We start from the raw sequence: 19,033 nt of genomic DNA on the forward strand, positions 1-19,033 counted from the left end.
CTTTCTTTTCTCTCAAGATGACATTTCCTTCCTACTGGCCATGGATGGTGTACCTTCCTCCTTTCTCTGCTCCCCAACTCCTGTGCTAGGGAAGTATCCAATGAATGCATGGTACAAGTAGAGTTACCCTACAGATGATGCATACTTCGTACGCCTCCACAGGGTTTTGCAGTGTACAGGGGCCGCATACTTGGAATTGTAGCTCTATCTGGAAAATGTATCCAGGGAAAATTTTTGGTTAGCAGTCATTAGCAACCTCCCTTATCCTTATCCTCCAAATTCAGCTCCAACTCTAAAAAGATAACACTCATTGCTGCCCACATCCCATATTTCGTTGTCCTGAATTTGTAAATCCAAGAGAAAATAGGATGGGGGAAGAGATATTCTCTGTTGGTTTCCTGAAGATATATTGTGTATGACATCTTTAGAGCTGGATCGGGAAGAAATGACTCTTGGTGGTTGTACACTCTCCTCGCCTGTGACTGTGGCTGTGATGCGTCCAGGACTGGATTACTGTTCATAGGTTCCACAGTTTGCATCACCTGCTGATTTCAATAAGCTTCCTCAATTTAGGCGGGCAGTTTCAGCCTACTTGCCTCTTACTACATAGTGATCTCAGTTTAATAGGATTTGAGTAACCTGATATATATACCCTGCTCACAAATGTCATTCAGCTTGTGTCCCCTGGGTCTGCTGTCTGGTGCACAGAGGTCCCTGAAACTGTTTTGGTGCTCTTGCAAGTTTGATACGTGGCCACTGTCTCACTTCATTTGCTGGTACCTGTGGCAGTTTCACCACCAGTCCATCAGGGACATTGTGTGTGATTGGGAGACGAGTTCTGTTGAGAAGTACATTCTCTTACAGAGCAAGAGTCCCTCAGAAACCAGTAACGTGACTTCATATTACCCATCTCAGCAAGAATACCACCTCTCAGGTCACTGTTCACGGCCCACATGAGCAGAATGCTACGGCCAACTCACAAGAGTCATAAGCACGTTTACTTTGCCATACAAGAGTGGATATAATGCGGATTTTACATTTTGACCAGTCAGCTGGCAGAGGGATGAGTTCAACTATATGTACTTTCTTAGAAGGTCAATTAAGTGGATTCATCTGGCTCAACTCTTCAACACAGCCTCTTGTCACAGACTGAATGATGCAGCAGCTGGTCTGTTATAAATAATTTAAAGATAATGTGCAAAAATTTGGGTTGTCTTTCCTCTCCCCTCCCCACCACATTTCTTGGACTCTCCTGCCTCCCTCCCCCTCTCCCCTCCACCTCTGTCCTCCTCTCCTTCCCCTTCCCTTCTCTTTCCTCTTTTCCCTCTCCTTCCTTCTCTCTCCCCATTTCCCCTGCTCCCTCTTCCTCAGGCCTTCTCTCCTTTCCTTTCTTCCTTCCCTCCCTCCCCCTGCACCTTCTTGCATCCCTTTCTCCTTCCACCTTTCTTTCTCCTACCCCCAATTTCTGGGTTCACTTTTTTTTTTTTGCCGTACGCGGGCCTCTCACTGCTGTGGCCTCTCCCGTTGCGGAGCACAGGCTCCGGACGCGCAGGCTCAGCGGCCATGGCTCACGGGCCCAGCCGCTCTGCGGCATGTGGGATCTTCCCAGACGGGGGCACGAACCCGTGTCCCCTGCATCGGCAGGTGGACTCTCAACCACTGCGCCACCAGGGAAGCCCCTGGGTTCACCTTTTGTATTTCACCAATCACAAAAGTAATTGGGGTAGAGGATGGAATTGTGTTGGGAGGGGAAAGCGTAATAAATTTACCTTACAGGAAAAGCAAAGAATGTTCCTTGGGAGAACAGTTTCAAATATTAGAAGGAAGTGACAGAAACTTGGAAGGACTTCTAACGTAATAGGATTTATGCCACAGTGAAAAAGCATATAGAAGATAGTAATTATGAAACGAAATTGATTTATTATTAATAATTTGGCAAATTTTGTAGCGTCCTTGAGGTAAATGAACTATAGGTATTTCTAATTCTGCAAGGACTCCAGCTGCTTTTGGCAGCTGGCAGCAGCATGGCTGGGTCACTGACAGCCTGTGCATTTCAGACAGGTATACTGATGTACTTTCGTGCCTACAGAATTTGGTTTTCCATTTCCCAGAGGTGACTAATCAGAGGTGGCCTTCTGCTTTAGGTCCAGAGCTTGATTATGTATTTTGTTACGTAACATACTTCTAACTAATTTAAAACATAGACTTGTTTTCTTGATGATGTTTTAAAAGTTGGTGAAGGGCTTCCCTGGTGGCGCAGTGGTTGAGAGTCCGCCTGCCAATGCAGAGGACGCGGGTTCGTGCCCCGGTCTGGGAAGATCCCACATGCCACGGAGCGGCTAGGCCCGTGAGCCATGGCCGCTGAGCCTGCGCGTCCGGAGCCTGTGCTCCGCAACGGGAGAGGCCACAACAGTGAGAGGTCCGCGTACCGCAAAAAAAAAAAAAGTTGGTGAAAAATTATAGTATCTGAGTAAAGCCCCCAAATGTAAAGGCTGTTTTAACTAATATTTTAATTCAGCCTTTACTGCTTAAGGTTTGGTGCATGTCCAGGAACATGTGTAAAGTTTCAGAATTTTGGGCCTTAGGTATCATTTTCATTGGTGAAGTACACTTGGGGTGGGAGGAGGAGTATTTTTCTGAGTAATAGAGAAGTGTTGGCCTTTAGTATTTTCAAATGTCTTTTCAAAAGAGTAGAATCTCTTATAAAGTGGGAAGTATATCAGTCTCAGAAGGAAAAAAAAAACACAGGCACTTACTGGTAGTTTTTTTTTTCTCTCTCTCTTCTGCCTTTCAGAATCTTTGCCAAGAACTGGAAGCAAAGTTTTATGAAGGGACTTTTAATTGGGAAAGTGTTAAGCAGCACGATGCCGCCAGCCTGCTGAAGCTCTTCATCCGGGAGCTGCCCCAGCCACTGCTCAGTGTAGAATATCTCAAGGCCTTTCAGGCTGTCCAGAGTAAGTGCCATCCCTCTTTGAAGCAGTCCTTGTGCTGGTGCCATCCATATTAATCGCTTTAATGATACTTTGCATCGCAAAGATAAATTTGGATAGGCGTATTTACTCACTGATGTCAGCGAGCACTCAAATGCCACGTGATGTTTTCCTTTTCTTTTATAAATATACATCTCTGAGTAAATAGATAATAGAATGTTCTCTTTGGGTACGGATTAATTGCATGCCCTTTAAGCAATACAATATACATATTTTCATGTTAAAACCTGGAAACTTCACACTTCTTTTTTAATAGAATGAATCACGTAAGCTCTGTGAGACATTTTTCTTTCCAAGTGTTAAAAGCAACACTTACTGGAGAAGCTGTGGATTAACAGTTATCATAAAAGCACAAGGAGATATGGCAGAGTCTGTGATTATTTCCTGAAAAATTAACTTCTGAAATTGTCATGCAGAAACATGGAACAAATCATTTGGCTGCCTCATTGGTCAGGGGGCAACAAATTTCTCATGTCTTTACATTCTGTGGTCTTAGGCAAGCTCCAAATTAATGTCTCGAGTAGTTCTCAATTCCTTTCCAGTGAACAGAGAGAGCTGATGAGGTTCTTATACTGGCATAATTATACCTTTTAGTCAGACCATCAAAAAAGGAAAAATGCTGTCACCACATTCTAGTGACCAAACCATACTTTAAGTTCCAAATTGGAACACTTTTGAGAGTAAAAGGGAGGCACTATTAATGATTAGGCTGAACTAAAGTGTAAACCAGAACTGTTCCAGGCTATTCTTTTATTTTTAATTGAGATGTAATTGACATACAATATTATATTAGTTTCATATGTACAATGTTATGATTCGATATTTGTATATATTGCAAAATGATCATAATATGTCTACTTAACATCTGTCACTATACATAATTACAGAAAAATTTTTGCTTGTGATGAGAACTTTTAAGATCTACTCTTAGTAACTTTCAAATATGCAATATAGTGTTATTAACTATAGTTGCCATGCTGTACATTATTTCCCCAGGACTTATTTATTTTGTAACTGGAAGTTTGTACCTTTTTTTTTTTTTTTTTTGCGGTATGCGGGCCTTTCACTGCTGTGGCCTCTCCCGTTGCGGAGCACAGGCTCCGGACGCACAGGCTCAGCGGCCATGGCTCACGGACCCAGCCGCTCCGCGGCACGTGGGATCTTCCCGGACCGGGGCACAAACCCATGTCCCCTGCATCGGCAGGCGGACTCTCAACCACTGCGCCACCAGGGAAACCCGGAAGTTTGTACCTTTTGACTCGCTTCACCCAGTTCCCCCCGATCCCCACTACCTATGGTGGTTCAGGTTGTTCCACCAATCTGTTCTCTGTATCTATGAGCTGTTTTGTTTTTGTCTTTGTTTTTGTTTTAGATTCCACATATAAGTGAGATCATAGGGTATTTGTCTTTCTCCATCTTATTTCACTTAGCATAATGCACTCAAGTTTCATCCATGTTGTTGCAGATGGCAAGATTTCATTTTTTTTAATGGCTGAATGTTATTCCATTATGTTCCAGGCTATTCTTAAAGCATGTCGTATTGAGATGTTTCCCATGGGTTATCTCATATCATAGCATTTATTCAGAATTTTTAGGGAAACATGACTGAAATCATCTGTTTAAGATATTTTTTTTAATGGTTAAGTTGTGCTATTTTGCATGTATATTCCTTGGATGTGGATCAAAGGACCAAATTTATACCTGAAAAACAAATGCCAGAATGATTGCAGATATCCATGAGTATTACCTAATGGGGTAAGGGCTACTGAAAATAAGAAGTATCAGTGAAAATAATGTACCTCTTTAACTCTTCTATTGCTGGTTGGTCTTCTAGTTCATTCCACAAACATTTATTGAACACCTATTGTGTTCTAGGCTCTGTTTTACATATTCCTGCTGGAATTGATGGATTCTTACCATGTACACCACGTAATTTGTTAACTCACCATTATACCAAACAAACTTCACTGTTGCGGGTCCACCCTGACACCATATCATAGAAGATCTGATCTCCTATGTCTTTACACTGGGGAATAATTATCACGCAGAAGTTAAAATTATTTCCAAAGCACTGTTGTGTGTCTGCAAGCATAAGGCTGCCCGTCATACACTCATAGTTGGAAATGAGCATTCTGAGAGAGAGAAAGCTCTATAGCAACAGCTGCTTCTCCTGATCTCCCCCAGACACGCTCCCAACAAGGCTTGCTGCTCAGGCATTGTGTCTCACATTTCACAGTGATGTTTATGCCAAAAAGCTTTTTTCTTACAAAATGGAAAAAGAAAGTAAAGAGAAATGTTTGGTAAAGACAAGCGTTCAGATGTATTTAATCTGTCTGCAGATCTTCCAACCAGGAAGCAACAACTACAGGCTTTGAACCTTCTTGTCATCCTCCTGCCCGATGCAAACAGAGACACACTCAAGGTCAGCTGGATTCATTTATGTTAAATATCCCTCAGAACTAAACAGAGTAATTTTTCATTATTTGTGGCAAAACAAAATAATGTTATCGTGGAGATGTTAGTAGTTGTCTATAAGGAAAAGACCTATTTTTAAGGGCAGATGGTGAAAGTCTTTAACTCTTTATTAATTTATTAACCAGGTTAGTCATGTTAATAGTATCATTAGGCGTTTTTTTGATTTTTTTCAATTATAACATTTCTTCTACCAAAACAGGTGATTGAGGTTCATTTGTTAATGAAAACGTGGGTGCCTTTTGTTTTTTTCTTCTTTCTATTTTCCTGCATTTTCCAAATTTTATCTGGTGAGCATATACTAGTAAGGTGAAAATTGAATATTTAAAAACAAAATCCTAAGGCTCATCAAATGTAGCCCACTGTTGCCTAAAAAGGTTACATTTGTTTGTAGTTCCAAGCAGTAGAGTTTGAAGTGTTATAATGATGATTTTGAAATGTTTGGTTAGCCAAAAGGTAGACCAACTCAAATAAATTCTAGTTATTTCTCTAATGGATTACCTTGAGTTTCTGATTTATATCATCATTTCAAAGTGATTTGGTCTGATATTCATATGATTAAATACCATTTACTATGTATTATCAGAGGCTTTCATAATAATCAGTGGATTGTTCCACATTGATTAATTTTCCTTAATGCAACCATTTATAGAGTAGTTAGAAAAGGTTTAATTATAAACTTTTATAAAAGAGAAAGAGAAATTTTAAAAATATAATTTAGAAAGAGCATCTCCCTTATGTTTTGTTGTTGCAAAAAAATTTTTTTTGTACAGGTAAGGGCGAAACCCTTGCCCATTTACCCCCGATGGTTCTTTCTATTTAAAACAAAAAAAATCATGTCAAAAAATTTCCTGTCAAGAAAACAAAACCACCAGTTGGTAAATCTTGGAGATGTCTTCCTGTACCTCATTAAGACTCCCTGAACTGAAGCTAGGTGAGCGAATTCCATGCCCGTGGAATGAATGTTAATACTCAACTTTTCTGGCTGAAGCAGTTGATGAGGATTGCTGGAATAAAAACACTGCATTGCTGCAGGAGAACTTCCAAAGAGTTAGTTAGTCCCTTTACTAAGTCAGAAAATAATCTTTCGCTTCACTGATTAACTGAATGAATAACTGAGAAGGCAGGTTAGGTTTGGTTTGGTTTGGTTTTGGAGACAGAGGCCAACTCCAGAAAGGGTTGCATCCAAACACTGTGTGACCAGGGCTGCTGGGTATGGGTGCGTAGACTGTGGCTGAAATAAGGACATCTGGCCCAGGGTGAAGCGGGGACCGATTTTCAGTCTGTTCTCTGCTTGCCAGCCGTGCCCTTGACACAGGGCATCAACTACCTAGAAAGAGGAATTTAATCCATCTTTTTCTTTTTCACATAAAGGTGCCTGTCTGTGTGATGGCCCTGTGAATGATCCATATAAGGTAGAAATTGAAAGACATGATTTACTTAAAATATGCCTGCATTCAGATGAGTTCAAATAATTGTGGGAGGAAACGCTTATTTCCATATGGTTACTATTGGGTGAGGTTGGTCTAGAACTCGTTCTTGGATTTTGCCTTTAAAGTCCCAGGCACATTCTTTTAAGACAAAGTCTGTTTAAAAGTGTACTTTCTAAAATTTTAAAGTAGTTTTAATTTTAGCATATAAGGTTACTGGGAGCACAATTGTATAGATAAGGTGGAAAATACTTTCTTGGGGTAAAAAATTGGAAAATGCCAAACAAGTAATTTTACTAATTTACTTAAGCTTTAGTAGCTTAATTAGCCAGCTCTGATGAAGGTTTCAAACAAGATTTCTAATAACAGAAGCACCAAAACGAGTGTAGCATATATAAGAGAATAAACCATCTAAATTTAGTTCTCTAAAAGAGAAGGGAAACTTCATCACAAGGTAATTTCAGGAAGCTTAATGTGAACTTCCTCAATTTTCCCAGTCCTATTGCCACTTTTTCCGTTGCCATTTGGAGGGATGGGATCATGTGCATGACTTGTGTAGACTGTTTCTGCAGCATATCTAAGGGTTTGGAGGGACCATGTTAAATCCCATGTCCTGGTTTAAGTCTAGAGCAACAGGTGTCTTTAGGCAAGTTGCTTGACCAAGATTTTTTTTTAACCTTGGGTTATCGTGCATTTGGACCAATGATGATACCTACCCTTGACTTGGAGGAATAACAAAGACTAATGTTAAGATATCAGTGGGGAATTCATGTTAATATAATTATTGGCATGTGTTTATCCTTCTTGTAGTTTTAGGAAGTTCATTGTATACATTTTCTTGCTTAATCCTGGCAGGCTAGGAGATTAGTATTCCCATTAAAATTCCCATTAAATTAAAACTACTTTAAAATTTATAAAAGTACACATTTTATGAATGAGAAGACTTTAAAGAACAGGGATGCCAAAAGGTTTATCCCAAGATCACACATAGCTAATAAGTAACTGTGCTAAGACTCAAACTGAGTTTTCAGAGAGTGGGTCCAGTGATACTTACATAACACCAGACTGGTGATAGATACTTTTTTTTTTTTTTTTTTTTTGCCCCCCGTTATGCCCCCTGCATTGGAAGCACAGAGTCTTAACCAATGGACCACCAGGGAAGTCCTGGTGATAGATACTTTTAAGAAAGGACAGTGCTTATAGATCAGATGAAGAGACAATATATTCAAAGATGAAGTTCTTTCAGCAAAGGCTAGGTTAACATTTTATTAGTTTCATATCTACATATACACACACATATTCTAATATCCTGATAGTAATATTTTGAATAATTTATTGTATTATGTACCCCACATTTAAGTGGTTTATTACCTAATCTCGGCAATTTATGCTTGTAAAGAAAGAGATACACTGGTCCCTGAATAATTATTCTGGTCTCTGGAACAAAATTAAATCTTTTTTCCAAACCTTACCAATTAATCTTTTGTCCTCATTTGAGAAGGTGTTGTTTCTATATAACCTTATGCTTGGATTACAGTTTAACTTTGTGAGCACTGGACCAGAAATTAGATCCATAAATCTCATTGTTAAATAGTAAGGCTATGCCTTTAGTTTGTTTCCAACTTTGAGGGTCTATATAGTAGCTAAACTGGGCTCAAGATCAAGTTGTTAGAGCTTATAGGAATATTTTTTCCCCTGAAATCCTGTGAGAGATGAACACAGTTTTTTTGTTTTTCCATTTTGGCATAATTTATTTTAACTTTTTCAGGTAGGAATTTTAGGCTAAGTATGATAACATGCTTCTTTTAATAATTAAGAGTTCAGAAACAAAGCCAGATAGACAGGCAATTAAATTCCTCCTCCACCACGTGCTTGCTCTGTGACCTCTGGTAAGTTACATCCATTCTCTTAGATGCTGTTTTCTCATCTGTATGATGGGGATCATTACAGCATCTATTTCCAATCAGGATTAAGTGAGGTGATCTCTGTGAAGTTCTTAAAACAATGCCTCACCTGTAGAGATCATTGAATATCTGTGCAGTTATTGTTGTTAATGTTTTGGACCTAAATTGATTCAAGAAAGAAGGCAAAAGAAGAACTTAAAGCTTTATGCCCTAGCAGAAGGAGGGTGATCTAAGCTGCTGTGGCTTTTGTGGAGGGGCGCTCAGAGGACACATAAGTGTTGTCCATGGAGGTGGGAAGTGGGGGGCATCAAACTGAGCATAAACTAGCCTGTTCTGGTGAAAAGCTTCTTTTCGTTCATTCATTTTTTTGAAAAAAATTCTCTTCTCTTTGTCTCTATTTCCCCTTCTCCCCATCCCAGTCTCCATTCTTTTTGGATTTCAAGTCAGCCAGCTATTGCGTCCCTTAAAACAAACGCAACTGAGGTTGAACGAGCCTTTTTAATGGATTTTTTTTTTTTTAATATTTAGAGATAAAAGTACAGCACTTCCTGCAGCAAGTGAATACTTGTTTGATATTTTGAACTATTTTTCGGTGCTCCATGGCTTTGATAGGCAGGCGCTCTGACGCTTCTCCATCCCTCTCCCCACTGCCCAGCTCAGATGTGTGTCCTCTTGCCTCATTCCCCAGGGCCATAGTCCACAGTGGAAACACAGCACCAGCTCTGGGTGTGTTGAGCAATGGAGCAGCTTTGAGGACAAGGCCCACTGGATGTGGCTGGCTGACTGTGGTTATGCACAACTTATTTTTTTTAATAAACAAAAATCCCTGCAGTGCCTTAATCTCTTATCTTCATGTCTAACACAGGTCTCAAAGCGTTATTTCTGTTTCAGGCCCTGCTTGAATTTCTCCAAAGAGTCGTGGACAATAAAGAGAAAAATAAGATGACGGTCATGAATGTAGCAATGGTCATGGCCCCGAATCTCTTCATGTATCATACATTGGGTTTGAAGTCCAGTGAACAGCGAGAATTTGTAATGGCAGCTGGGATAGCTAATATCATGCACTTATTGATTAAGTATCAAAAACTTCTGTGGACAGTAAGTATATATTTTCAAGTTCTGTTAATGAGTGATGATATCTAGATTCTGAAGTCTTTTTATTGTTATAGTCTCTATAAAAAGGTAAACAATATAGGTGATTTCAAATGCGGTTAAAAAAATTGATGTCTACTTTTAAAAATCTCCGTTTTTAAAATGCCTACATGATTACGTGTTTCAATTTGGTAACTTCTAAAATGTTTTATTTTTGCTAATGGAATTTCTGAGGATTATTTTTTCCTGGATTATTGCTAGGTACCTGTCAGCTCTTGTTTCTTGGTGAGTTTTTCTTTCTCTTTTTGACAGGAGAGGCTAGCTGGTTATTAGAAGGGTATAGGTTAGTTGGAGGCTAGGTTGTAGATAGGTGGCTGCTAAAGGGACCAACTGCTGAGTTCGTGGTGCCTAATGCCCGTCACCTCAGGCAGTCTCCAGTCCTGGCGTAGAAGATGGTCACTATGGCCTTGAACTTCACCAAACCTCTTTTTAAAAATTAATCAATTAATTAATATTTTGGCTGCGTTGGGTCTTCGTTGCTGTGTGCAGGCTTTCTCTAGTTGCGGCGAGCAGGGGCTACTCTTCATTGTGGTGCGCAGGCTTCTCTTGTTGCAGAGCACGGGCTCTAGGTGCACGGGCTTTAGTAGCTGCAGCACGCAGTCTCCCTAGTTGTGGCTCGTGGGCTCTAGGGTGCAGGCTCAGTAGCTGTGGTGCACGGGCTTAGCTGCTCTGTGGCATGTGAGATCTTCCTGGATCAGGGCTCGAACCTGTGTTCCCTGCATTGGCAGGTGGATTCTTAACCACTGCACCAGGGAAGTCCCTAAGCTTCTTCATCACCTGGATGCTCTGTACACATGGTAGGTAATATGATGAATTTTCCCCCACAGATTTAATGGATGGCATAGTCTTATCAAATAGACAGAGTCTTTACTTCTCTCCAAATATAAGAAATAAAGATAATTATTTCTATAGTTTAAAATGGTACTACTTCTTTTTCCTCCCCAAACTTAATTTCATTTCTCCATAGATTCCCAAGTTTATTGTCAACCAAGTGAGGAAACAAAACACTGAAAATCATAGAAAAGATAAAAAAGCCATGAAGAAATTGCTGAAGAAAATGGCTTATGACCGGGAAAAATATGAAAAGCAAGATAAGAGTGCAAATGATGTAAGAAAAACTTGAAGATATACGTAGTTATACAGATTGCAGTACTGTTTTTAATATCTTATATACAACAAAGTTTTGAATGTTTTTGTAGGATGAATTTCTATACACTTAGTAGGCTCTGGTACTATATATAAGTTAAAGGCGTCAATAATGGTAGCTATGCTCCTATTAGTACTAATGATGAATACGGATAGTTGCACAGGTCTTGGTGACTCAGCATGTGAGCTGTTGTTAAGGAACAAAGGAAGATAACAAGACAGGATTGTCTCAGCACACGCCCACCCACACATAAACACACAGAGGACTCTGTGGAGATTCCAGTTGCCCACTAAATGTGTAATGTTTAGTAATTAAACAGTCCCTTGTGTGAACCATTGACCAATTTTTTCCTTCAATTTTCTCATCTGTAAAATGGGGAAAAAAACTAACCCAGATAAACAAATAGGTCAATATTGGTGTAGTGCCTGAAATCTTTCCTAGACTTCAGTAAGTCCTTAAAGTGTCTTAACCGGAACTTAAGAATTTGGAGAGAGTTATGTTGGAATGCAGAAAATTAAAATATTTCAAAAAAGAAAAAAGGATATTTAACTCTTAGTATTCATAAACTTCTGTAAGAGTATAGTAAGAACTGGGTTTACAATAATGAAATATACATGAAAACACATTCAGAAGAAGTGAGTTACCGAAGCTCTGACTTAAGATCATGAAATGCAAGGGTTTCTATTGTTCTATTTATGGTGAAGACACCCCTCCACCACCATCACCACCATAGAAGTTCCTCAGTTACATGCTGACATCTTGTGGAATAATGTGGAAATGCAATTATCAGCCTTTGATTTTTCTGCTTTGGCCTACTTAGGGATCCAGTAATCACACAAAATTTTTTTTCTCCTTTATTTATTTATAGCTCTCACTCTTACAAAATAGCATTTTCCTGGCATTAAACTTTTTTTGGTCAATTTCAAAGTATCTTTAAAAGCATAAAATTTAATAAGTGGGAATTGTACATAGTGTTTATATTTTTTGAGAAATGCTGTACAGGTTAGAAAGGATTTTTGAGATATCATTCTTGTTTAACTGAGAATGTTCTATTACCTCTAAAGATTATGAATACGTGAACCTCTTCTCTTTTGTAGCCCTGATTATTCACATTAACTTAGGTGACTTTATATCCTTGTCTTTTTAACTAAGACCGTTATAATGTGATACTCTGAGGAACAGTGTGTATCTAAGAAAACAAAATTTGTGCTGTACCTTTTTAATAATAAGTCCTTAGACAAAAATTAAAATGTTACTGTTTTTGAAGATGGAACGTTTAAATAATTTTGTCATTTATAGAAAAATAGCATTAACTTGGATTTCTTTAGTTGGTACTTTGGGTTAAATAGAGGAGAGCTGGTCTGAGAATTATGTCTGGACTAGTTAGAAGCTGTATTGTCAATTTAAGTCTTGGGATTTAAGCCTGGTTTTAACTGTCAGTTTCATCATGTGTTAGGTGTCACTTAATCTTCGAGTTTTGGTGATCCCTTCTGAGAAATTCAGCGATTATTCTGACAAAATACTACTAAGAGCCTCCTTGGTGCTGAAGCCCCACTTCCTGTTAGGTCTTCCGAGGAGATGGGCCTGCTGTAGGAGGGTTGAGCTCAGAAGTGCTAGAGGTGTGTGATGGAGCCTGACCTGGGGACCCTGGGCTATCAGACAGGAAGTGGACATCAGAGGGGCTTCACCAGGGAGTAGTGCGGGGTCGTGAGAAACACATGTCAGGTGTTAAGTCTCCCTAGCAGAGGAGCTTCCTGGTAGAGTGGTCACCATCGGTGATGGTGGCCCACAGTGGAGGTCATGTAGCTTGTCATTTTGGTTGAAAAAGTTTCATCAGTTGCCAGAGGTTTTTTTTCCAAGCTGCTATCATTTTCTTAGGGAGAAAAAATATACCCAGGAAACAATTACAGGACAACAAAGAAAGTAGAAGATAATGTCAAATACTATGCTTATGTGGTGAGTCACCAACTAATCAGTTTTCTACATAGGCTTCCATCAGCTGCCTGAATGTTAACTCGAAAAGATTTAACATGAAAGTCTGGACTTCCATCTTGACTTGACAGTTTGGAGGTGGGAGCATCCTCATGTCCCCTTGCCGTAGGGGACCTGTTTCCTGCAGGGTAACAATTGCCTGGATCCAAGTAGCAGCTCTTCCCTTTTGGTGGAACGTGAGCCATCTATGTTTCGATAAACTATCCCCTCCCACACTGTCCCCACATTTTTCCTGTTGGTTTGTGTTTCTTGACTCTCCCCACAAATCATTTGAATGAAACTGGCATGTTTTTTATTTGTTAAACAACTCTTTGATGTGTGGAATTGACACTTAGATAGGGAAGGTAATAATTTCAACCTAGGGCCTGTTGAGTGTGAGGTGTGTGTTGGATATCTAAGTGGGGAGGACTGAGGGTGTTTGGAGGGAAAATTCGGTCATCCTGGCCAGTGAGGTACATGGAGGGGCAGGGGCAGAAGGAAGGCGGGAATGGGGCTCAGCGGGGAGCCAGGCTTCTCTTCTGTATGTGGCAGGGAACTGCTGAAAGCTGTGACCCCAGCAGTTACATGATTATATTTGCATTTTAGAACAGCTGTTACGATGGCAGGTGAGGGATACATTGGAGGAGTGTGAGAGAGGAGGTTTGGTAGGAGATGCCAGCTAATTTCGTTGTTGATGGGAATATATAAACTGGTAGAATCCCTCTGGAGAGCAGTTGGCATGTGGCAAAATCTTGAAAACCATGCTCCTCATTGGACTTAGAAATTCCTTCAGAGGGGATAGTCAGACGAGCATGCAAATAGTTATGCTTAAGTTCATTGCCATTTTCTGTATACTGGCCAAAATTAGAAATAATCCAAAGGGAAAGAGGTGGTTAGTTAAATATGTTACGGCCTATCTATATAATGAAATACCATGAAAATGGACAAGTGTGTATATTGGCATTGGAAGATATTTGTAATATGTTGAAAGAAGAAGGTACAAATCAGTGAACAGTTCATCACTGTATTTGTAAGGGGTAATAATTATCATTATTTTGAATGCTCACCAGAGGTTAGGTATGCTGCTAAACATTTTACCAACATTTTATTTAATATTCATAGTAGTTTAGTTGGAGTTTATTATTAAAATAGTCTCTTTTTTTTTTAAATTTTTATTTTTTACAGATCAAGAAAGTGAGGCTCAGCAATGTTAAGTAACTTACTTAAGGTTATCTAGATAGGAAGTGGTGGAGCTGTAATTTGAAACCCAGTCTATATGACTTTAAATCCAGGTCTCTCTACTGTTATCCTCTCTTTCCCCATACAGCACAGAAAAACTCCATCCCCAAATCCTGGGCTTATGTATAGTAATAAAATTGAACATGTATTACTGCCATTATTAGATATGTTTAATATATAGCTTTAAAAACAGTTCTGGGTTGAGCTAAGGCCCAGCAATGGGAATGGAAAGAAGTGTTGAATGTGAGCCAGTAAGACCCATATCAGTGAGATGGTGAAACTGATTAGATGTAAGGAATGTGCAAGAAGAAGGAATCTAGAATGACTTGCTGATTTTACCTTGGGTGATTTTATCATCAAGATAAAACATCCAACAAAAGGAACAGACTTTGATGAGGTAGTCAGTTTTTGGCATTTGGGGTTGACATGCCTTTGTGAAAGTTGGCTATGTGGGCCTGAAGCTCAGAGGGTGGCCAGAGCTGGAGGTGTGCATTTGGGACCAACATAGAGATTGTAGTTGAAGGCACAGACTGGTTCCTGTTACACAAGTGGATATATGGGGTAAGAAATCAAAAAGGCAAAAACACCAATATTTAAGTAGTGGGCCATGGAAATGGAACTGGTAGAATAGGGCAAGAAATAATAGGAAGTAAGAGAAAGTTGAAGACTGTAGTGTCTTAGCCCCCTGGGGGAAGAATAAAGTAAGGGAGCTTGATCAGTAGTACCAAATGCTACAGAGAGGTTGAGTAAGGTTAGCCTTGGATAAGAGGTCCTCTAGATTTTACATTTGAAGGGTTAGTTGTGACTTTCTCCAAAGCATTGTCTGTGACTACTGATGGAAGAAACCATGCTTTCTAGGGATTGAAATGTGAAAGACAAGAGATTATAGATCATGAGAATTCATCAAGGCAATATTTTTTTAAAGCCCTCTGTATGCTATTAATGTTAACTGTATATAATTGGGCATTCATGTTATTAAGACATGCTTGACTAGGTAAATTAATAGTTTGAATCAGGTTGTAAGGGACACAATCTACTTAACAAGACCAATGTTTATAATGACTGCAGCATATTAATTATTTGGTACAAGTGTGAATTTCTTAAGTACTAATGAGACATCTATTAATTACAGCAAGAGGAAACAGTGAAAAATAACATAATTGTAGACTATTTGAAAATAACCATTTTCTGATAGCCTTCAACTTGTAGTTGGGAATGATATCTCACACACACACACACACACACACACACACACACACACACACACACACACATATATACACATACGACATCAAACACCGGGAGTCATTTGGCTTGATATAGCCCTAGCTTTGCCATTAACGAGACATTAATGGCAAATCATTTTCTCTCTCTGGGTCTCAGTTTCTTCTATAAAAACACACACACACACACACACACACACACACGTATATACACATACGACATCAAACACCGGGAGTCATTTGGCTTGATATAGCCCTAGCTTTGCCATTAACGAGACATTAATGGCAAATCATTTTCTCTCTCTGGGTCTCAGTTTCTTCTATAAAATGAGAGTAAGACCAGATTAATGGTGTTTAACCAGAAGTATACAATAGGGGCTTCTGTGATATTATTTTAAAAAACAAAAAGCAAAAAACCATGCCTGTGCTGCTTCCCAGACCCACTGAATCAGAATCTCCCAGAGCAGTACCTGCACATGTGTATAGTATAAAAACTGTCAGGGTAATTTTTCCCCCATTTGCTGTATATGTGTTTGTGTGCACATATATTTAATTTTATTACGGAAGTTTTCTAACATACACAAAGATAGAATAGTATTTGAACCTCCATAAACCCATCACCAGCAATCACCCATATTTTTTTAATCCTGTTTCATCTTGTCTTCCACACCTTTTTTCCTTTTAGTATTTTTAAGGAAATCACAGACCTTTCATCATTTCACCCGTAATTACCTCAGACTGCATCCCTGTCTAAAAAGGATCTAGGGCAGCTTTGATGAGCATCTGGTTATGAATTGCTGAATCATGCAGGTTTCAAGTCCATTGTGGACTTAGATCTGGGTGAGTTTTCTTCTGTCATTTAAGCTTACCTCTGAAAGTAAAAGGAAGCTGTACATTTATGAGAGAGCGTGAGCACAAAGTGGGGCTCTGTGAGATTCTGTGAAATAAGCCAGGCTGCTCACCACATCTGCCCTCATTGTAGAGGGAACAAAAGTTCTCTCTTCCTAAGGTGAGCTTCAGTGTTAACTCAGGATGATCTGCTGGTCACACCCTTAATTAATGGTCCAGAGCTTGAGCTTTAGAGAGCTTACAGGACTCGCTAAGAGTTCCAAAATGATCTGGTAACATTTTTAGGGTTTTGGACATGGAAAAGAAATCTGTTTCTCTCATCTTCTGCCATTCTCCAGAAGAATCCTGGAGTTGGCAGCAGTGCGGTGTAGACTCTGGGTCGTTTGTGGCTGAAGTTGTGTGTCTAGTCACAGCTCTGTTTAGAATTCCATCTCTGGTTTCACTTAACAGCTCTGACCCAGAGCATTGTCGCAGGTACAGTTTCAAGCATCTGCTTTAGGTCTGGAAACAGTGTCTGGATCTAGTTGGGGACTCATGTGGAAAATCAAATTACAATATCAAGCACAAAATCTTGTTTCTTTTTCAGACATTCTCTGATTTTTTTTATAGTACTTAAATACCATATTAAAAGAGAAAAATATCACAACTTGTTTCATTATCAATTAAGTGATTATTAATTTTGGAAGTTACTTCAGGCCCTTCTTTAAAATTCTCTGAATCTGTAAGTTGGATAAAAGTTTAAGCATTTGGATAACAAAAGCCCAGTTATAGTCAGAGCAGACAGTTCAAGACAACAGAGAACGACTTCTGTATCTCCACCTCCAAGTGATGAATATGCCATTTTAGTTTAAGATACCCTGCTAAAATGTCCTTGTTAAATTTTCTAAAATGTGTGTTATATCTGGCCTTTATTTGAGAAAGTTATATGTCCAATTTGCCCTTTTGAAGATAAAAGGTTTTTTTGTAGTATTAAAAAATGTCAGCTTTACATTTAAATTAGCTTTTAATTTAAAAGAAGAAATTAACATTTCTCCTGAGGGTCTGACATTAAATTTATGGCCTCTAGAGTGTAAAAATATGAGCAACACAGTATTTATCTACACCTTTTGAGAAAATACTAAAATCATTGTTTATTTTACCAGATAGTAAGAACTAAAATCCTATTTTTAAAAATATACTTTAGTTCAATGTGTAAAACATGTGAGGGCCGTATGAGATCATTTTCTCTATTTTAACAGTCTTTGCATGCATAAGAAATTAACTAACATTTTGTAAGTTGTAAAATCCTTTGTGACTAATTTTTAATGGCATGTTAGTCAGATACTGCTCTTCTCCAGTCCTGCTGTACATCATAAAACTTCAGCTCCCAAGCACACCAAAGAAATTTAAAAGTAAGGGACAGAGTCACAGCTGTTAAGGCAAAAAAAAAAAAAAAAGTGAAATAGGAAGGTTACAAAGATTATACTACTCACAGACTTAGTTATTTTTATGGCTCAAGCTAAGAACAGACGGTTTGGCTTAATGATCAGGCATGTTGTGTCTATTCAAAGCTTGGCAGCTCAGTGTAATTAGCATACTAATAGCTTTAGTATTTGATACACCATGATCCTGGAGCTTAATAGTAGTTGTCATACGCTATTTAAATGAGAGCTTTGACATCATTTATTGTTTATCATCTTTAGTAAATATCATTTGGCCACCCTTGTCAAGAAATCCAGGGAAAACTTTCCAGAAACAACTTCTAAACGCTTCATCTTTAACCATTACACGTTACCAGTTAAACTAATTTCTCCTCCAACGGCAAAAGGCAGGGTAGATTCGAGTTGAGTCAGGCTGTTAATCTTTTTATTGTTGTGAGAATTTAGATGGGATGTATTGCCACAGAAATAAACACTCTGAGAATTGTTACTGTTTCTCACACACACACACACAAACACATACACATGCACTGAGGGGAAGGGTGTGGGAAATGTTTAATTTCATAGCCATAAGAAACCTGTACACACGCCACTCCCCATATGCTGGCAAAAGCCAAAATACAGCAATGACCTGACTTTTCACATACGCGTGAGAACTCTCAAGTGCCCTCAGAAGCTGGTACCTGGGCCTCTTGCTTCTAAACTAACAATCAGAGAGACTGGATTCCTGTGTCAGATGTGGTGCTATCGGGTACAACCCCTGACACCACCCTGATTTCAATGTTAGGTTTTATAAGAAATTATGGCCATACTCTCCAAAGTATGATCCCTGACTTCATTTAGAAAGTATAGGCCATGGTCATATTGTTAGGGGTCTTTAGTTGTTCATGAGATGCCTTGGGGGAAAAGTGGCTGCATCCCCAAGCAGGTGCATGCTAATGTTGGTTACTCTCTGTAGGACCAAATGACTGAATTATCCCTTGTAGCATCTTTAATTCCTTTCTTCTGTTCTCTTTCCCTCCCTGTCTTTTCCCAGTAGCAAGGGGAGTAGTAGTACCACGTGATAGATGGAAGCAACTTAACTTGTTTCTTTTAGACAATATTCCTAAGACTATTTTCTGCTATTAAGGAAAATACTCATTGGTATAGTTTATTTTATTCTGGAGAAATTTTACTTTTATTAGCATACCATTTTTAAAGAGAAATTTTATATATATATATATATATATATTTTTTTT

General features: G+C 38.9%; 1 protein-coding gene across 3 annotated transcripts in view; it reads left to right on the forward strand.

Moving 5' to 3' along the window:
* The window catches only part of ARHGAP18 (Rho GTPase activating protein 18), a 183,615-nt gene that overhangs the window by 154,727 nt on the left and 9,855 nt on the right, over positions 1-19,033 (forward strand). For all 3 annotated transcript variants that reach the window (XM_024759044.1, XM_024759042.1, XM_024759043.1), the window contains exons 9-12: positions 2,795-2,954; positions 5,330-5,412; positions 9,688-9,894; positions 10,916-11,056. In XM_024759044.1, the coding sequence (XP_024614812.1) occupies positions 2,795-2,954; positions 5,330-5,412; positions 9,688-9,894; positions 10,916-11,056 (591 nt within the window). The remainder of the gene's footprint in view (positions 1-2,794; positions 2,955-5,329; positions 5,413-9,687; positions 9,895-10,915; positions 11,057-19,033) is intronic.

Source organism: Neophocaena asiaeorientalis, unplaced genomic scaffold (genome assembly GCF_003031525.2).
Source record: "Neophocaena asiaeorientalis asiaeorientalis breed wild unplaced genomic scaffold, Neophocaena_asiaeorientalis_V1.1 scaffold5, whole genome shotgun sequence".
Classification (NCBI taxonomy): Eukaryota; Metazoa; Chordata; class Mammalia; order Artiodactyla; family Phocoenidae; genus Neophocaena; species Neophocaena asiaeorientalis.